Source organism: Onychostruthus taczanowskii, unplaced genomic scaffold (genome assembly GCF_017590055.1).
Source record: "Onychostruthus taczanowskii isolate IOZ18803 unplaced genomic scaffold, ASM1759005v1 scaffold90, whole genome shotgun sequence".
Taxonomy (NCBI): Eukaryota; Metazoa; Chordata; class Aves; order Passeriformes; family Passeridae; genus Onychostruthus; species Onychostruthus taczanowskii.
The window spans coordinates 796,418-816,072 of record NW_024506994.1 but is presented as its reverse complement, the minus strand read 5'-3'; the positions used below and the strand labels follow the sequence as shown (position 1 = coordinate 816,072).

General features: G+C 38.0%; 1 protein-coding gene across 3 annotated transcripts in view; it reads right to left on the bottom strand.

Annotated features, from left to right (window-relative positions):
- SUPT3H (SPT3 homolog, SAGA and STAGA complex component) overlaps positions 1–19,655 on the bottom strand; it is a 255,374-nt gene that overhangs the window by 30,221 nt on the left and 205,498 nt on the right. For all 3 annotated transcript variants that reach the window (XM_041426201.1, XM_041426199.1, XM_041426200.1), the window contains exon 11: positions 19,289–19,399. In XM_041426201.1, the coding sequence (XP_041282135.1) occupies positions 19,289–19,399 (111 nt within the window). The remainder of the gene's footprint in view (positions 1–19,288; positions 19,400–19,655) is intronic.

Sequence of the window (19,655 nt, the reverse complement as noted above, 5' to 3'; positions counted from 1 at the left end):
ATGAGATGAAAAAGCCCAACAGAAAAAAAAAAATCAACATTTACCTAAAAGTATTTTTACTAATTACTTTTATAAGTGGGAGCTCCCATAACTGCAATTGAAAGAAAGAATACATTCATGTAGTTAACAAAATTGGATGAGAAAACTGGTAAAGAAATGCAGAGCCAAAACAGATACCAAACTCACTTTTCAAATGACTAACAGTCACTGAGATATGAAACAAAAAATCAGAAAATAGTATTTTAAATATAAAAATGACATGCATTATAAGTATTAGGCTTCATAAAACAAAATTTGTACTGTATCTAGTCATCTTAACACCTTACAGTAGTGTCTAACATCACCTTCTATATCAAATAAGACATCCCAAAATATTTTTTACGTATTTGATGTGCATTGATATAAATTAACTTTTTTCAGGTTTGACCACAGACATCTCTCAGTCTGAGCTAAATGACCCCCCTCCACTTACAGTCAGTGCTGAGAAACATCTTGTTTAGAAGGATATGCAGATCTGAAAGTACTCTCTCCTACATGCCTGCATTTGGCAAGATGAAATCCAAACTGCTTTTTCTGGAAAATCTGAACTTCTTTATTTTAACCACATGAAACTCCACAATTTATTTCGTTGTAGATGTTATTTGAACCCTGTTAACCCTATGAAGTTGACCTTGCTGGAAAAAAGAGTGGCTAATCATGAACACTTTCCTCAAATGATACATTATTACTGTTTTCCTTTAAATATCAAGGCTGTTGTCAGCAAATCAGACTGTTAATGGAAATGCCTAGAATTGTAGATCCTGTTTCTTCAATGACTGACAGAGGGAAGGTTTAGTTTAGGCATTAGACAGAAATCCTTTCCTGGGATGGTGGTGAGGCCCTGGCACAGGTTACCCAGGGAAGCTGTGGCTGCCCCATCCCTGGAAGTGTCCAAGGCCAGGTTGGTTGGGATGTGGAGCAGCCTGGGATAGGGGAAGGTTTCCCTGCCATGGCAGAGGGGTTGGAATGAGATGGTCTTTAAAGTCCCTTCAAACCCAAACCACTACATTACTCTCTAATTCTAGACTTTACAAACAGCCCTTGCAGCTTGCTGCACCTTAAAGACAGGAGTTCCTCAAATGGAAACAAGACTGCACTGATCTATTTTTACAAACTGGAGGAATTAAGGTCCCAGAGTATGAACTGTTCTGAATTTATACTCCTTACAAACTGTAAAATGAACAGTTCAGAAAAGCAAACACCTTTCATTCATATGTAGGATGACAAAATCATTACTTTTATAAAATCTGAGGCTATAATTACGATTCAGAGAACCATCCTTGTGACTTGCTTAGACCCCACCACCACAGTATATTCAAGCTGAGGCACTGGACTGCATCCTCTGTAAGTGCATCCCACAATACTCACCAGCCCCCAAATATTGTTGTATTTATAAACATGTGTAAGATTTAAATGAGCTGCAGCAATGCCCTCCTGGGGGCAGGAGGTCCCTGCTGGGTGACAGCAGCTGGGTGACCCTGCAGCCTGGTCCAGCTTGGAATTCCTCTCTGCACCACCTGGGGATGTGTCTCGTGCCTTTGCAGGACAAACAACACCTAAAGTCCCATTTTCAGCATTCTCCTCTGCCAGTCCTAGAACTGGCATTAGTAAAGTGTAAAGGGAAAAAATTAACCTGGCTTTGCAGCAGAGGAAAGCAATGTTCAGATAAAATCAATAATAATAGTAATAGTAATATGGAGTCATTACTATAATTTTAAATTTTTTTAAAATCCATTTTTCTGAGAAGGGCAGACACAAAAGATATATTTAATTAACAAACACTCTGCCCAGAAAAGTGCACAACTAAGTGTTAAAGCCTTTTAGTTTGGCTTAGAAAGAAGCGACAAGCAGATAACCAAACTGGTCCTGAAATATTTAATCCCAGAAATCGTATCTCAAAAAATAACCTTGAAGCCATAAAATAACTGTTTACCAGGGCTTGCTCCACTTTGTTATGAACACTTTGAGTCCGTGCTAAATTAAGAAAGCGCCTCAACAAGGCACAGTCCATAAGATACATTATCGGGTTTTAGGGCAAAAACAGGCATATCTTGCCACCAAGAACAACAACCTCATATGAAACCCTCTCAGAAAAACATGTCTACAGCTTTTAGTTTTGTAAAGGCTTGTTTTCCTATGAAACACTCTCAGAAAAAAAACATCTATGGCTTTTAGTTTTGTAAAGGCTGCTTTCTGACTGTCCTTTTCTGAAGCAGAAACTCCTGCAGAAGGGCCAACTAAACTCCTCGCTGGAGTTTATGGATCCCTGGTACTGAAATCATGGTATATCTTGTGCTGCCTCTATAGAATCTACTTCATAAACAGGAATGACATCCAGGATGCTCCAGTAACTTGAAAAGTAGAATATGACAGCAAATTTAGCCTCTTGCACATCGGTTCGAATTTCAGGCTTATAAAAACCTACAGTTCTGGAAGGGGAGGATCGTCTTTAGTGCATTCTGAGACCAGATGATGACAGACTGGCTGAGCTTCCGGAGAAGTCCTATCAACACTTTGGTGGCTGGCAGCACAGCTACTGGGACCAATTAGGTTAATTAAAACTACATGGCATGCAGGCTTCATGTGTAATTCCTAACATGGTTAGAAGGGAGACAAATATGCCACAGCATGATTTTGACTATAATGGGTACATCTATAAAGCCTTTGGAATGCAGGTCTTGAATCCAGGGAATGATGAGAAGACAGAAAACCTGAATTTACACAATCCCTAAATAGGTACCCAACAGCACTGTGAATCTCAGACTCACTGGGGCTGGAAGGCCCTTCTAGAAATTGTCTAATCCCACCTGAGCAGGTGGCTGAGAGATGTGTCCACTCAGATAAATGGCCAAACAAGGCCACAATAATTAGAATAAAACACAAAAAACCTCCCTTATATACAAAAATAATACCATACATAGAATTTCCTATATAGATAAATTATTCAGACTATATAGATAAATTATTCAGAGAGGGGCATGTGTGCGTGTGAAAGAGGTCTCTATTAATTCACTCCCATCATTGCCACACATTTGGTCTACACTTTATGCATATTTTTGTGACCACTAAAGGCTTCCATCAACGGAGACATGGAGTCTGAGGTTCAGCAACATCTTTGACAACTGGTCTATCCACCTCAAATTATGGGAAATTTTGCAAATCACAGAATTACTTAGGTTGCAAAAATCCCTCTGGTTCTACCATTTCTGGACACCTCAGGACAAAACAGATATGAAGGTCCTGTAACAGGTTCAGCAGAGGGTGACAAAAATGATGGAGGGCCTGGAGCCTCCCCTGACAGGGAAAGGCTGAGGGAGCTGGGGCTGTTCAGCCTGGAGAGGAGACACAGCTGAGAGGGGCCCTCAGCCCTGGGTGTCCCTGTGTGCAGGGAGGGCTCCGAGCAGGGCCCAGGCTCTGCTCCAGGGCCCAGCAGTGGCACCAGAGGAACGGGCAGGGAATGATCCCAGTGAGTTCCACCTGGACACAAGGAAGAACTTCTTTCCTGTGCAGTGACAGAGCACTGAACAGAGAGCAGAGAGGCTGTGGAGTCTCCCTCACTGGGGATATTCCAGAACTGTCTGGACACAATCCTGTGCCCTGTGTGCCATGTGCTCTGGGTAATTCTGCTTGATCAGGCACGTGGGAGTAGATGATCCACTGTGCTCCCTCCAACCTGAACATTCTGAGATTCTGTGATTTCCTAAAGCAGTCATGGTCACTACGCTACCTTCAAAAAGCAGGTGCTTGAATTTCTCCTCCTCCTCTGCTACTACGAATCCATTCCAGCATGATTAGCATGAAGACAAAATAAGGTTTAAACAAGGACATTATCTTGTTACTGCTCCTTGTACAGAAATTCCTACCATTTGTGCAGAAACACAGCACACAATTGCTGATGTTGCAACTGAATGTTGTTCACTACCTGCACTTTAGATACACCTCCTCAATTTGTGTAAGTGGCAGCTGTCAGGATTTGGATCTTTTATCACAGTAAAAATGACTGTACATGCTCAGTATATTCAGCATTTACATCTATTCATAAAATAATAACGTATATTAGAAAATAATACTGAGCCAAAATGTTAATGTAGTCTGTTCCATGTGCCAAAAACTCATGTGGGCATGTGCATAAAGAATGTACATACTCAGAGAGACACTAACATCTTGTAATGCAATATGTTTCTGTTATACACACTCCAGACTTCCTAACAGCTGCATATTTTAATATGCATAAACCCATACTTGAAAAATAATAAAATGTATTAGTTTTCCACATTAGGCATTTATGACCTAATTTAGGAGAGTATTACATCTTTATAACTTTTAAAAGACCCATTTTGATAAAACATCCCCATAAACAGACTGAGAAAATCGGGGTAACAAGCATCTGTTGCTGCATTGTTTTCTTAATGGGGTAATAAACTAATAACACATTTTTATAACTTTTCACAAGAATATAAAGTATTAAAATTGAAACTGATATTGAAAAATGTTCTCATGGTCCATTTTATTTTATTTTTCCACTATGTAAGTTACAGTACTTACCAGATTAATATTAATATATCTTAATTATGTTGACAAAATGGAAATTTGCCAAAGACATTCAAAGAATGGAAATAACTTGTTATTTCCACTTCTCTAATTAAGGTGGTGTATTTAGCCCATTTTACTCATAATATAGGAGTAATATGAATATTTATAAGAATGTATAGAGATGCCACATACAGAAATAATAACCCAAACTTTTGGAGGGTTCTCAAAAAGGGTTATTCCATTGACTTTTAAAAGCAATTGTGAGTTTTTCTTTCTAATCTACCTGTTTCAATAAATAATTACCAAAACTTTACTTCTAAAAACAAAAGTCAAAAATTACAAAATCAATATCTACATTCCAAAACCTTATGTTACATTGTTGGGATGTTTATTTTTCCTTTTAGAAAAACAGATACGACTATGTTGTGTAACACAAAACTAATGAAAAGATATTGAAAATTGTAACTCTGAAGTGAAATTGCTATATTTAGGAAGGCAAATTTTGACTTATTTCCTTTGAAACTATTAATGTGAACATCAGGAATTTAAACCAAAGAAGCTGCTGACCTACATTCAAAGTGGATTTTCACATTTACAGTTTACCAAAGCACCAGCAAAGGATGATTCATAGCTCTTGGGGATGGAAAGGACCATCTAACCTCACAGTGCTCATAACACAGCCCACACAATTTTCTTGAATTGGCTCTCCAGAACCAATAGCTGTGGTTGAGCCTAAGCATGGCTTTTACAGAAACATCTCCTCTTGATTTTAAATTTTCCAGTCATGGATAATCTGTCACAATCATTGGCTAAGTTATTTCAGCACTTAGTTATGTTGTTATAAATATATATGCCTTATTTCTAGTTTGAATTTGTCTTGCTTAAATGTCAAGCTGCACTAGAAGGACTCCTCACACACATCATTCTGTCAAGGTAGAGAAAAAGGCACTTCCACAGCATGGTCCATTTGACCCCTCTTAAACAGCTACCTTAGGAAGAGATAAATTACAGCCCAGAAATGCTTGTTCCTCTCAATTGACTATAAAGGAAATCAGAGAATCATGGAGTGGTTTGCATTGGAAGGAACCTTAAAAACCATCTCATTCCAACCCCTGCCACTGGCAGAGACACCTTCTGCTATCCCAGTTTGCTCCAAGCCCTGTCCAAGCTTTGAACAATTCCAGGGATGGGGCAGACACAGCTTTTCCGGGCAACCTGTCTAGCTGTGCTCACTGGTGTTTGTCACTGTGCTCAGATACAAACATTTGTCTTTATCCAGAAGAATCCCACCCCAAATCTCCATATAGGTTTGCATAGAAGAACTGAAAAACCCTAAAACATTACATTTTTCTTTTTTATGGGTCCTTAATGACTGGCTACACAACACATTCTTCAGTTTGATGCACTCCTGTCTCTGTGTTGGTATTTTCTAGTATTTCACCCAATTGTTGAGGTTCTCACTAAAACACAAGCACACATTTTAGCTGTGCTTGCCCCAGTACAGCAGAAAACTCTTCTATTTCCTATTCCCCTTCCTGCCCACCCAAGGGCTGCCTGAGGACTGCCCCTTCAGCTACAGCACTGGATTGGCCCCATTGCATTCAAATGATTCCTCAAGACTCCAGGACACACACCAATCCCTACTTTGCAAGATACAGCCCCAGAGACTGTAAACGTTGCCCATTTGCTTAATTTGCAGATGAAATACTTAACATCTGGCTCCTCTGGAACGAAAAGAACTTGCTTACACTTCATTTATCAAATGGTAACTCAGTAACTCTTTGTCACTACCTTGTCCTCTTCATTATTTTACAATCCTCAATTAACTTCACTCCAAAAATATTTGACAAGGAAACTAGACTCTGAGTAAACTACTTTTGGAGAAATGGAAAGTTGAAGAGTTTGCAATGTAAATTTTCCAAACCTGCAGCACTCACTATGAAAGCAGAGCTCCAGTCACTCTGCCTATATCATAAAATACAGCAGCATAGGGGATTTCTCAGAGCAACCAGCAAAGCCTCATTCATACAATCTTAGAATTATTTAGGCTGGAAAAGACCTCTGAGATCATCGTGTCCAGCCATTAACCCAGCACTCACCACCGAACCCCATCCCCAAGTGCCACATCCACACATTTATTCAACACTTCCAGGGATGATGATTCCACCACTGCCCTGGGCAGCCTGCTCCAATGCCTGACCACCCCTTCGGCAAAATAATTTTTCCAATGTTCAACCTCAACCTCCCCTGGGGTTCTTTGAGGCCATTTCCTTTTGTCCTGTCTCTTGGTACCTGGGAGAAAAGCCTGAGCCCCACCTGGCCACAACCTCCATTCAGGGATTTTAGAGAGGGGTAAGGTCCCCCTTTATTGCCTTTACCTTGGTGATACGAAGGCAGCCTCAGTTATAATGGTGACAGGTAGAACTCCCCAGTATCTCGGGCCATTCTTGGGATTTATGTCAGTAAGTACTAAAGCCAAACAGTTGCTGCTGACTTCAGGCAGCTGAATGGTGTCACATCACTTTAATGTAAAATATTACTTTTTTTTGGAAAAAGACATTAGCAGAAATTTTTAACCCATGATTTCTTGAAAATAAACTTTATGAAGCTCGGAATTAATTCTTTCCACGAAAAAAAATAAGAAATATAAGGGTTTGCTTCAGCAACCTAAAAGGAAATTGTTCTTTGATGAATTGGGAAGTATGTAATAAATTAGGGGAAGCAAATAATACTCTGCATTGTAACCTTTGCTTGCAGACATGGCTGTAGGTGTTCCTTACCCTAAAGTACAACCGACAAAGGTTCCAGGCCAAATAACTCAGGACTAGTTAGATTTTTATGTTCCTCTGAGAGCTCTCATGTCAAGCTGCCAGCTCAGGCTGAATGTGGATAAACTGGAATTCCTCATCTCCCACCTAGTCCAAATCCTCCATTTCTGTTCATCAATAACCCTGTGTACCCCACCATCATCAAGGTGTGTAACATGGGTTTTATCTCTGAGACTGGATACTCTGTTCACTCTGGGACTGCAGCTGCATTTTGTACTTTTCTTTCCTGATAACAATCCTAGTGACACGTAACAGCCCTCCTTACCCTCCATCCAGATTCCAATCTGCAGAAGTCACAGAAACACTGAGGAATCTAGCTTCAAAAACCAACATTTTCTTGTTTGTACCAAGGCATAAGAATCCTGCCAAGCTCATTCCTCCCACCCATCACGTTGATTTTCCTCTCAGCCACATGCGTCAGAAGCTGCTTTCCATTTCCCCTTGTGACACATCCTCCTCCTGTGCAGCAGCACATCTCCCATCAAATGTCAGATTCCAACCTGGATCACCTCACTTGCCACTCTTTGCTGTGCACACACCAAACATTCATGCCAGCACATCTCTTGCAGCATCTTTTTGATAGGAGAAATCAAATAGCAGATGAACATCATCACTCACTGCCACTTCATTCTTAAATCTCTTCTGTGCTGACTCGTATAGGAAAAAATCTCTTACTGACTGGATAATTTATATACTGAGACCACTTCCTCAGCAGCTAAACAACACTATCTCCTTTCACTCTTCTGTTTACCTTATCAAATCTTATAATTTGTCATGTCTCTGTATTGCAAAATCTATTGAGCCATCATTAACTTCTGTTCTGCATTCATGTAAGATGAATAATACAGAAATATAGAGGAATCCTGGATCTTGACTCATGTTCTTGCACTGAAAAGCATTACTAATGAGATTGTTTTCCCACCTTTTTAAAGTTAAATGACAGCTTATTTCTGTTATGGAAGTTGAGACTCAAAAAAAAAATCCCATTTTAAAGAAATGGCATCACACACTTTTAAAAAACTACAACAAAACCCAGTATTCTTTTATGTATTTCAGGTTAAGAATTCAAAATGTCTCATTATTTCTGATGATTTAGAAATGGACATAAAATTATACATTCAAAACTAGTCTTTCTTGATCACATGAATAGCTTTCAACATATTCTAAAGAGCTGTAATTAGTAGCTTTTTATCTATTTGTTGAGCTATTTAATTTCTCTCTTTTGTATGTAGTTAACTATTTCTATCACCTAAATATTACTGTAATAAATTATGGACAAAGATGGGCCTCATCTACCCCATGGGATATAAAATCCCAAGCTTTCTAATGTGGCAACAAGCATATACCTTCCTTCTGTACCATCTGCTCCTTTTTTTTTAAAAAAAAACAACCTCCATGCACAATGGTGAGATTGTTTTAACTTTCTTGTTAACAGATGCAGAAACAGCTGAATGCTTTTTCTCAGAAGCACTTAATCCACACTCCAAACCTCCACTATATCTTCTGAGGGTAATTTAAGCATCATATCTAAACACCAATTAGAACTAGAGTTTCCTTGATGGTAAATATTAACAACCTGTCCTTCTTGCAAGGAAAAAAAAATACCCAAACCCCAAACCCTTCACCACTGACAAAATTACCTCATGAAATTACTGTTTCTCACTTCCAGGCCATTTGCATTGCAATAATTCTACACGGAGACTGCTTGCTTCCAGCAGTTTTAGCACCTTCTACAGTAAAACTAACACATGTGGATCTCTGGAGAGTCTTATTTTTTTCCTGTTGTCCCATTTCTTTGCCATCAAAAATGACAATCCTGTCAGCACATCAACACATTTTAACACTGACCTGTGCCAGTACACAGCCTGGAATATTGCATTAGTACAATTCCTGCAGGCTGGATACCAACCTTTTTCCCACCAGTCAGTGTTAGGAACCCTATGCAAATATTTATTATGTGATTTTTCGACTTATTTTTATTGGGGTTTTTTTCCCTATTATTTCTTACTGTTACTTATTCTTATTTTTCTCCTAGCATTATTGGAATTTAAATTATGTGAAATTAGAGGCATGTAATTCTTAGGCAGCTCCTGGCTGTGGAATTCATTCCAAATTACTAAAACAGAACTGGATGTTTTTTAATCACTCAGGTATACTCCAGATTCCATGGTCATTCTGCAACTGAAGCCTGAAGGAAACCACTTATTTCATACATGTTCTCAGGGCTCTGCCAAAAAGCTCAGGGTCTTTATGAAAGCCCAATATCTTATATTTTCATCCATGTGAATATTAAGTGTCATAAATATCCCCAGAGATAGAAAAGCATCTTATCATGGAAAAATCCCTTCTCATATCCCCTCTCCTGAGACTGTCATGGAGGAAGGAGTGTAACTTCTACCAATAAGTAGCTGAAGAATTTAATTGCTGTGAAGGGAACTGAATTATCTAGGGGGATACCACTGGGAGGACAAGGTTTGGTCTAAAAGCAAGAAAACCATCTTGATTATGAAATTTTGTCACTGTAGAACAGCAGATAGAAGAGATGTACCAGAAAGCCCTGGCTGAAGCTTAATCCTAAACTGGAAACCACATTCACAAATATAAGTACGCAGCACACAGCACTAAAAAAATGACTGGTAGCTGTTTAACTGTTTGCATTTTCTGAAGTCTGATATCCCTTTCTAGAATTTTCCTTCATTTTGTGATTTTTTTTTTTCTTAGCTCTGCTATCTCCAAAATATTGACAAGTGCTGTATCTTATTTAAGTTTAAAGTCTTTAAGTATCTTCCAAAACTTTCCAGTGAGCAAATATTACACAGTGAGAAAAGGAATCTGATCTTAATTTCATCCCATTTAATGTCCTATAAGTATCTCCTTTTCTCCTATGTGCAAGAAATTTTAAAAAAAGCCCAAAACCAACCATAACTGAAATAATAGATGAATCAAAACTTACATTACTAATCATACCAGAAGCTTCAATTTAGTCCATGCTTTTGTCAGACTGTAGGTATAGTTTAAAAATTAAGTAGATGACTGCTTTGCTAAATTGAGGTTTACACAACCTTGAAGCAAAAGTCAGAAAGCTGGAATAGTACAAAACCCCCAAAATAAAATTAATAAAATGTGTTTGGTTGCCTCAAGCATGGTGTTTTCACTTGATTTTCCTGGAGAAATATTTCCAAGCAGTACCAAGTGTGCAGCCAGGCTCCCTGAAATGGGTCTGGTTTAGAGAAAAGTAAAACTAGTGTTAAAGAGATTTTCTAGCAACCAAATCAGTGTTGCCTTCTGATGCCTGGAGATGTATCAGAAGGATGAGAGGAGAATGAGCACCTTTACCTCAGGGCATGAAGATGACAGGGGACAAAAATGAGAGGCAAGCAAACATCATTTGTACTGCTGGGCATTCAGTAACTTGTTTTTTGTTGTTAGTGGTATCAAAGATTTAAATGAGAAGTGACACCTCACTGAGTGGGACATGAAAAATGGAGTGAAATGGAACACAAAATCCCAGCTTTTATTCAGGCATCTTTTGTCTTTTCCTGTGCCAAGCTGAACAAGTACTTGAGTTTGAGTACTGTTATAGGACTTAAGGAACAAGACTAGACAACTAAAATGGAAAATAATAGTTTATAAGAATTATAATAAGATATCTCCACTTGGTTTTGGTAAAAAATATGCTCTCATATTATTATTTGCCCCTTTCCAGATTTACTCTGCTATTCTAGAGGTTCTACATTCTTTATTTGCAAAGTGACAAGTCAGGGATGCCAGAAATGTCCACTGGTAAGAGCTTCTATCATGGAATCTCAGAATCCCAGAATGGTTTGGGTTAGAAGGGCCTAGGAGTCCATCTGGCTCCATCTCCACAGGCAGGGTCATCAGCCACTAGACCAGTTTGCTCCAAGCCCCATCCAGCCTGTCCTTCTGTCCAAGCTCAATACAACAGAACGTGACTGTCAAGCATCAGTCGTATGAGCAGCACCTAAAACGAAGAACCTGCTCACGAGAAATTATTTTTCATGCAATTTTTCTCCAACTCTAGGTTAATTCCAAGTCAAACAGCCTTATTACATGATCCTAAAGTTCTCACAATATTACATCCAGACAGATCACATCCTGTGCTAAAGAGCTGGGCAGCCCTGCTGCCGGATCACAGCTGCTGAGTCTCAGTCTGAGCTGGCTCAGGGCAGCACTGAGAGTGAACTGACAGCTACGAGCAGCTCCAGCTCATAAAGCACTCTCAAATCTTTCAAGGAGAAAAATGTGAATGAATGCTCACATTCAAGGGAAATCTGAAAGAATGGCATAAGGTACAACTGCAACTGATCTTGCATTATATAATGGTATAAGTACATGATATTGTCCATGACCTAACAAAATCACAAAAAAAGAATCCTGCAGGGAGCTGCACTGTAATTCTGTGCAAAGACAAGTAAAAAATCCATTTCCCTTTCAAGATTCTTCTATTTTGTTCTTAGGATTCTTCAACAATCAAGTTTCTATTTAGTAACTTTTGTACCAGAATATACCTGCTGCATGGATGCAATGCCACTGTCTTTACAAAAATTAATGCAAATTATAGAAGAAGGACATATTTATTTTTGTGAAATATCTTGGAGTACTAAATTAAGTTACCTTTTTGTCCCAGTCTCTGCTCTAGAATTATAGTTCTCACCTAACCATTGCAATACATATTTATATATTACACGTTAGATTGCCTTGAGCAAAGTACCAGAAGTCAGATTCTCATCCATACTAAGGTTTTTTAAGCCTCTCAAGAGGCACATAAGAACATACACTTTTAGAAAGTAACATAGTCTTACCCTCAGATTATTTTACATCAGTACAACTCTGCTTGAAATGCCTCTGCTATGTATTTAAATCTGGCCACACAGTTAGCAAAATAATTATATAAGGTTTATCAGACTAGGAGTTGCTTTGGTTTATGTGACAGATTCAGGTGATTGCAAACCTTATAGTTAACTTATCTTCTCACTAACAAGCTAGCAAATTACTCTGACAAATCAGATTTTTTTAACCATTAGATGTGAAAAATGATAAAATTTTGCAGTGTGAGCTCCTGTGTTGAGCAAGACAGGTTTTGTTCAGCACTTCCAGCATAACAGGTTTGAACAGGCGGTGACACAATGGAGCACAAACCCTCCGTGTGGTTGTACAAACTGCATTAGCAGAGTCACCCCATGCCAGTGTCTCCTGCCTCAACAGAACCACATCTATGCTGCCTGAAAGCCTCACGTGCTGCTTGCAACAATTCATGCACTGTGTTGTATAGTAGGACACTGATGTATGTGCTATCCAAGAATTTTAAATATCCCCACAGGATATCAAATACTATCCAGACCGTTTGTAAATACTTTCCTAGTTCTCTGCAGAAAGGGAGTCAGTTCTTTTCAAATCTACTTCAATAACATTTTTGTCTTATCTAAAAATCTATGTTCCTGTTTAATAAAATCATCTGGGCAACTTACTGCTTCATCAGTCCTGTGAGCTTGTGCCCTCATTAACAAATTCTCTTGGAGCGTTAAGACTACCCCCAGTAGGGACAGCTGGGAAACTGCAATATAAAGTCAAGCAGCACATTTAATGACCAATGAACTTCTGGAAACTTACTCCAAAATGATACATCATTGTGTCAGACACTCTTAAGCATTATGCAGCTTGGTCTCCCTCTTTAGAAACATGAAACCCCCTGAAACTGCTACCACAAATTGGGAACCTTTTAAATTATTGCCAAGCCACCTGCTTTTCTCTGAGAAACTTCATAAAACTCTCCAAATTAGTAATGTCATTAAGTAAAAGTTACAGAACTGTTGTTATTCTGAAGGAGTATTAGCTGTTTACCTTAAGGAAACCAGCAGGGATTTTTATAATGGAAAGAACTGTCATATATATTATATAATCTATTCCAAATGAAATGCTTTAATATATTCTTGAATATGCTATTCCTTAACATTTTAAACTTTCTGGGAGAAAACCCTGTTAAACATATTATCAGGATTAAATTTATCTAATGAAGAAGTTCAGTTCAGGAGAGGAGATGTGAAAGATTCTCAATCAGTTTATGGGTCTTCAGATGGTATTAAGAGCCATATAAATCAAATGTCCCATTTTACATTTCTGGACAACATTGGAAGAAATAGTGCTGGAATCAAAGAGGGAACCCCATTTCCCCTGTTCCTTCTCTTTTTTCAATGGCCCTACAGACAGCAGGCGAGGATGGATTATAGGAATGCCTTCTGTTGAGGAGTCAGCCAAAACTGTGCCATCTCATCTTGGAGCAATTTATCCAATAAGATGATTTAGAGGACAGTTCAGTGGCACCATTTTTGGAGGCAAAAGCAGAAGGGAAGGAATATAAATCAAAGGTGACTGGCAGGTAAAGGATATATGCAGCAATCAGCCAAACCATGTGCACACTGGCACAAATTCAACAAGATCATTTATAAAAATTTTAAGTCAGGAGTACACAAAAGGGGGTCTGGTGCTAACTAAATCCACAGATAGATTACACGCCACTGAAATAAACACTTCCAGATGCTGGCATACAAAAACCTTTTACAGAAAGAAATGTTTTCTTTCATAAATCTGAAAGGAGGAACCTTGGGATGGGGGTTGGTAGAGAAGGGAAAAAGATTTCCAAACTGAGATTTGACTTCCTACTGGTTTTATAGAATAATAACTCATCTTTTTCAAACACAAAGTGTTAACACTGTAGAATTACAAATAACTGCAGACAACAGCTTGAAGTATAGACAAAGACATCATAAATATGTAGCCGTTTAATGAAATAAAATGCCTTTTTTTTTTGCTTTCAAAATGAGAAGAAAGCATGAAAATGTCAATGTGACTCTTTCTATATCAGAAACTGAATGTGTAACAGAAGGCAAAGTTTTCAAATGCCTTTTGACATAAATACACACATTTCATTTTTGACAAGTGATTAAGAATGAAATCCTGACTTCTTCAAAATCAGTATCAATTGGTTCAGAATATAAATATGGGCAGTCTATATATTACAGGACCCTAAGTATCAGAGATATTTTATTTGGTTTCCATGTAACTAATTTCTTTCGGAAACAGCATTCAAAACTTTTTATCATTCAAGTGCTTTAGAAAAATTCAGCTGTACTGTGTCCAGATTGTGTCTACTGAAGCAATTATTGAAGATGATATTCCAGAACTTCTTCTCACTACTACTTTGATCTGAAACATGCAAAAAAAATTTCTTTCAGTTAAGAGGACTAAGTTGCAGACCAAATCCTCTGGGTGACAATTCCAGGTTGTGGAGCCTCCTTCTCTGGAGATGTTCAAAAGCCTCATGGACACGAGCCTGTGCCCTAGGGGACCCTGCCTGAGCAGGGAGCTTGGACCAGAAGACCTCCAGTGGTCCATTCCAACTGACCCATTCTGCAACTTGGTGAAGCTGAATTTTTCTTGAAGTCTAAGGCACCTGAACCAAACTTGCTTTCCAAAATGTCCTCTTTCATAAATATCATATTGCCACATTATCCTTGGTATTTTAAAAGCTTCCCTCCCTTCTTTCTACTCCCTGAATCTGCTGGTTTTAGTCTCTCATAAGCTCAGCTTTGCCAGGTTCATCAGCTGCTATTCCACAGATTTAGATTTTAGGGGAAATCAATAGAGCCAAACCATCTTTATTACATTGAAATTATCAAAGATCCATGATGAACCTCAGTGTTTTTCACTACAGAAATTGATTTAAGCATTTGCACAAAAACTGAGCTCAATCAGGATCAATAAAAAGCACTTTAAAAACATCAGAAGTAAAAGATGTTGACTAAATGTATAATTTGATTGTGAAACTATGATTACTATGTACATGTACCCTACTGAAGTCCACATGGGATACTTGCATTTATTATTTAAGAACCCCTAAGAGTATGGGCAGGGCTCTGTAAGGCCTAAATAATCCAAGTCTCTGCCAAATCATATTCTCTGCTGTTACATGTTCTGCGTGCAGGGAATGTCACAAGCAATATTATAAACACAGTTTTGTAAATACTCATTGTTTTATGCTGCATAGGCAATTTTATGAGACTGAAATATTTAACAAGAGAAGGTTTAAACTAGCAAGCCTTTTCATACTGAAATGCCTGGGAGGCTGAAGGAACATTCTCCCCAAAACATAAATATTCAAGGAAATGTTGGTTATACCCCTGCTAATTTAACACACCCCATTTACACATGCACAAGCTGCTGAATAATGGCCACTTTCTGCCATGAGCCTGTGCAGGATTACAATTTACATTTGTGAACTCAGTTTCTCTTAACTAAACATCTGAAGCACTTCATTTCAGAGTTGGCATAAACTAAAGACAAAGAATCTGCTTTGGAAACATTTTCTTGTTCTTTTTGCCTGTGGTCTTCCACTATTGTAGCTGACCACTTTGTTTCAGAGCAAAGGATCTCAGCTGTCCTTTTTGCTAGAGCTGTTCTCTTTGCTACAGCTGTTCTCGTGGTCACAAGCACTACTTACAGTCTGTTCATGCACCACTTACAGCTGCTCCTATCAAGACTCCAGGTAAGCACTGTGTGCTGTTCACAAAATAAATACTCTTTAAAGAATTATTTTTTTGCTACCTCAACTGTCTGAAATACAATCAAATCAAGTAACTTAAAACGATTTCTCTAGAGACATTATGCTTGGGTTCATGGTAAGAAATATCCACCTAATATTTTTGTGAACACCTTGGCATAATAAATACTATTATTTGGAAGACTATTAGGATTATTCCTACAGGCCCAGTCAAGACTGGAAATCAATGCACTATGTACTTCCTTAACTTAAATGTGCATAGAAATACACACAGGTCCAGCACACAGAATTGCATTATCTCATATGATGGAGAATTCCATAGCTCCCATTCCTGTCTTGCAAAATTACATGGTACTATTGCTTAATATTTCTCTGGTTTTCGGAAGTATAGACTATGATTCAAAGTAAGCAACACACCCAATACAGTTGAGAGAAAATATTTAGATATAACACATGTCTAAACTACCTTAGACATGATACAATGCAGAAGTATCCAGAGTACACTTGCTGCTTTCCACTGTGGCTTGCACTTGGAGACAAAACCTAAATGCTCTAATTATGTTAGTCATTCTGACATAACTATTAAGGTCAAAATAAATGCAAAGGGATCATTTTCAATGGTTTAATGTTAGTTCTCATTTACCATATGATTATGAAACTTTCAAAGTATTGTTTCTATCCAAACCAACATTCACCAAATGCTGCTAAAGAATAAATTGTACAGCTTAACTCTTCTTCCAAAACCAACTCCTTAGGAACAGTTATCACTAAATCAGATGGAAGAGAGTGACAATCATGATGAAACAGCAAAACAGGGAAAGATGTGAAAAAATATCACTGTTTGTGCTCTACAAATACACAATTATTATCTTAAGAAAACAGAAGTATTTGTATTAAAAAAAAATAAACAAGACATTCTCCTGTATTTTATTCCTACAGAAATTAAATCTAAATTCTATCTTTGGGGCTGAGCTATTCAGTAGCTTGAAAAAGCATGAAGTTTTTCACTCCTCAACTGTCTTTTTTAAAAAGTGGCTTTCCATAAGAACTGCTGGGAAGCAATTGGCAGCTCTCTTTCCACATCATCCATCCTTGTGTAGGACAATTCAACTGTTAAATTTCATTTTTCCTGTTAGAAACCCATCCCTTGGTGGTTTGGGTTCAGATATGAACTTTCTGAATGCAGCAGCCCCTTGACAACTGCCAGTATGTTGGTTATTGCACTGATCCATAAAAATATCCCTTCTAGCTGCTTCAAAGAGTTCAGGCAGGGTTTAGATCCTTCTGATACAATTTTCCCTTCAGACACTGCAGAGAGCAGCTCAGACTTCTAATATTTTACCAAGGTTTTGCACTGCCTACATGGCCTCTGTCACACAGGTCCCGCTGCTGAGATCTGAGGAAATGGCCATGCCTGATTGCATAAAAATCTGCATTACTTCTGTTAATTCGTTTCCTCAGGTTCGGTTACACACACACACACACACACCACCAGATCTGGCCATAATTAAATTATATTTGTGCTGGAAATTTGCATTGATGCAGATTGCAGAGGGTATTCAGTGCTCTATCCACATTTGTGCCAAATTAAGACCCAGAGTTTCTGGTTGCTGCGTGGACAATTGTCATTGCCAGGTGTCTCCCCAAAACTCCAATGAGGGCACTCACAGGGGAAAGGACCTAAATGCAGACTCTGCAATATCTCTCAAAATACTTTTCCTGAACCTTCTCATTAAAAGCAGAATCATGTTACAGCTCTACAACATCTGTAGGCATCCAGAAGCTGACCCAAGATTCCCTCTTATTCTTGGCTTGTTCAGAGGGAACAAGATCTGCTCCTCTCATCAACCACGTTGACTGTAGGTAATGTTAACAAATTAAATTGTTCAGTTGCACTGTTTGGGAAGTTCTCAAGAGTGGAGGACATAAAAAAACCCCAGCCCAAACCAGGGTATTTTATTATACCTTGTGGTTGAAGAAAAAATTTGAACTTTGGTTAATAATTGACCAAAGCACTTTTAGTCAGGGTCAGCGAGGGAAGATTCACCTTCCTGCAGCTGTTTATGTGAGTTCTTTACTTTTTAAAAATAAAGTTAAATACATTCTCTGCTTTCAGAAGCTATTACCATATTCTTAACGACATCTCTTAGCAAACTTCTGCTAAAGACATTTTTCTGTTTTGGACTGGAAATTCTATCCAACACTTTACATGATATTAATCTAGCATTTCTGAGTTGCAAAAGAGAAAGGTGAAGTTACACAAAGACAATTCATTGCAATTGTGTATTGACTATCACTAATAAACCAAACTTTCACTGCCATCTATAAAAGCACTGATTAGTTTTGTCACTAGGAAAACTATAACTAATAAAATTATAACTTTTCTCTTCTCTTGTTCCTTGCTTCTGAAATCCCACTATTCTTTTATACTTATGGCCTTCATATACTTCTGCATTGCTTTTACGTAAATTAATTACTCCACATTCCGAATAAATTTCCTTTTCTAAAATCTCTCAGAAATTGGACAATTTCTTCCTGATTTTTAGAAGCTGAGGTCCTGTTTGGTGGATTTTGTTTGTTTTTTCCTATAATGACTCCTTTGATATTTATTATTTTCTAAATGCAGATATTCTGAGGTAAGCGGGATAAAAGCCACACAGAACAGTAGATGAGAAGAAAATTACCCCAATTTATGACATTGGAGATGGACTGCTTTCACATTTTCATCAGCTGAGAATAAAGAATTTCTTTGGCTGCTCTGAACAATGGATTTGCAATTTGCATAGAAAAAATGATGGCAAAACCTCAGAACCCATCAGTGTTTTACCACAAGATCAGTTCTATTACATTTCAGTGGAGGTTCAAAGTTGTCTAAAAAAACCCATTCTCTTCTTTCCCCAACCGTAAATGTGTCACTTGAGAGTTCAACATCCAATAGGAGCAGTATCTGACACCAAACTAATTTTAGAATATAAAGTGCTCTTCACCATATTGGAATACATATAATTTAAAATAACTGTAAACCTAAACTTTGGAAAAACAGAAAATTCAAACACTAACAAAAAAGCATAATTTGTAATTGAAAGAAAATAATATTTGAAAGGAAAAAAACCTTTTTTTTTTGTCTTTCCAAAAAGAGACAGAAATTACTAAGTTTTATTTCCCAAGAGAATTATGCCACTTTTATAAAGAAAATTACAGTCACCACAAATTGCTCTCAACAATTCCAAAGCTTCTTCATTTGACCACTTGAAAATCAGAGTTCTTTAAGATTATAAATATAACTTTTTATAACTCTGTTATTACGTACTGTGAATGGGGAAAGGGGGCCAATCTTGTGGCCGTAGCGTCGAATGGCCTCTCTGATGTGGCTGGGCTGGATGGCATCACTTTGAGCCTCCATCCCACAGGCTGCAGTGCTCTGCAACAGAAAAACACATAAATTGTTACTAAATCAAAAACACACAACAGACCTACAGTGCATAAAGTATGAAAATAAACCTTTATAAAATGGACCAATTTTTTTTTTTCCTGAGGATACACATCGTTGGTGCCACACACTACATCAGAGAAAAAAGCTATTAACAAATTAAAGAGGACTTTTACATGAACTTTGCTTAAGAGACCCAAAGAACACCATGTTAGTCCTTTTAAGTCTTTCACTTAGTGCTGCTCTA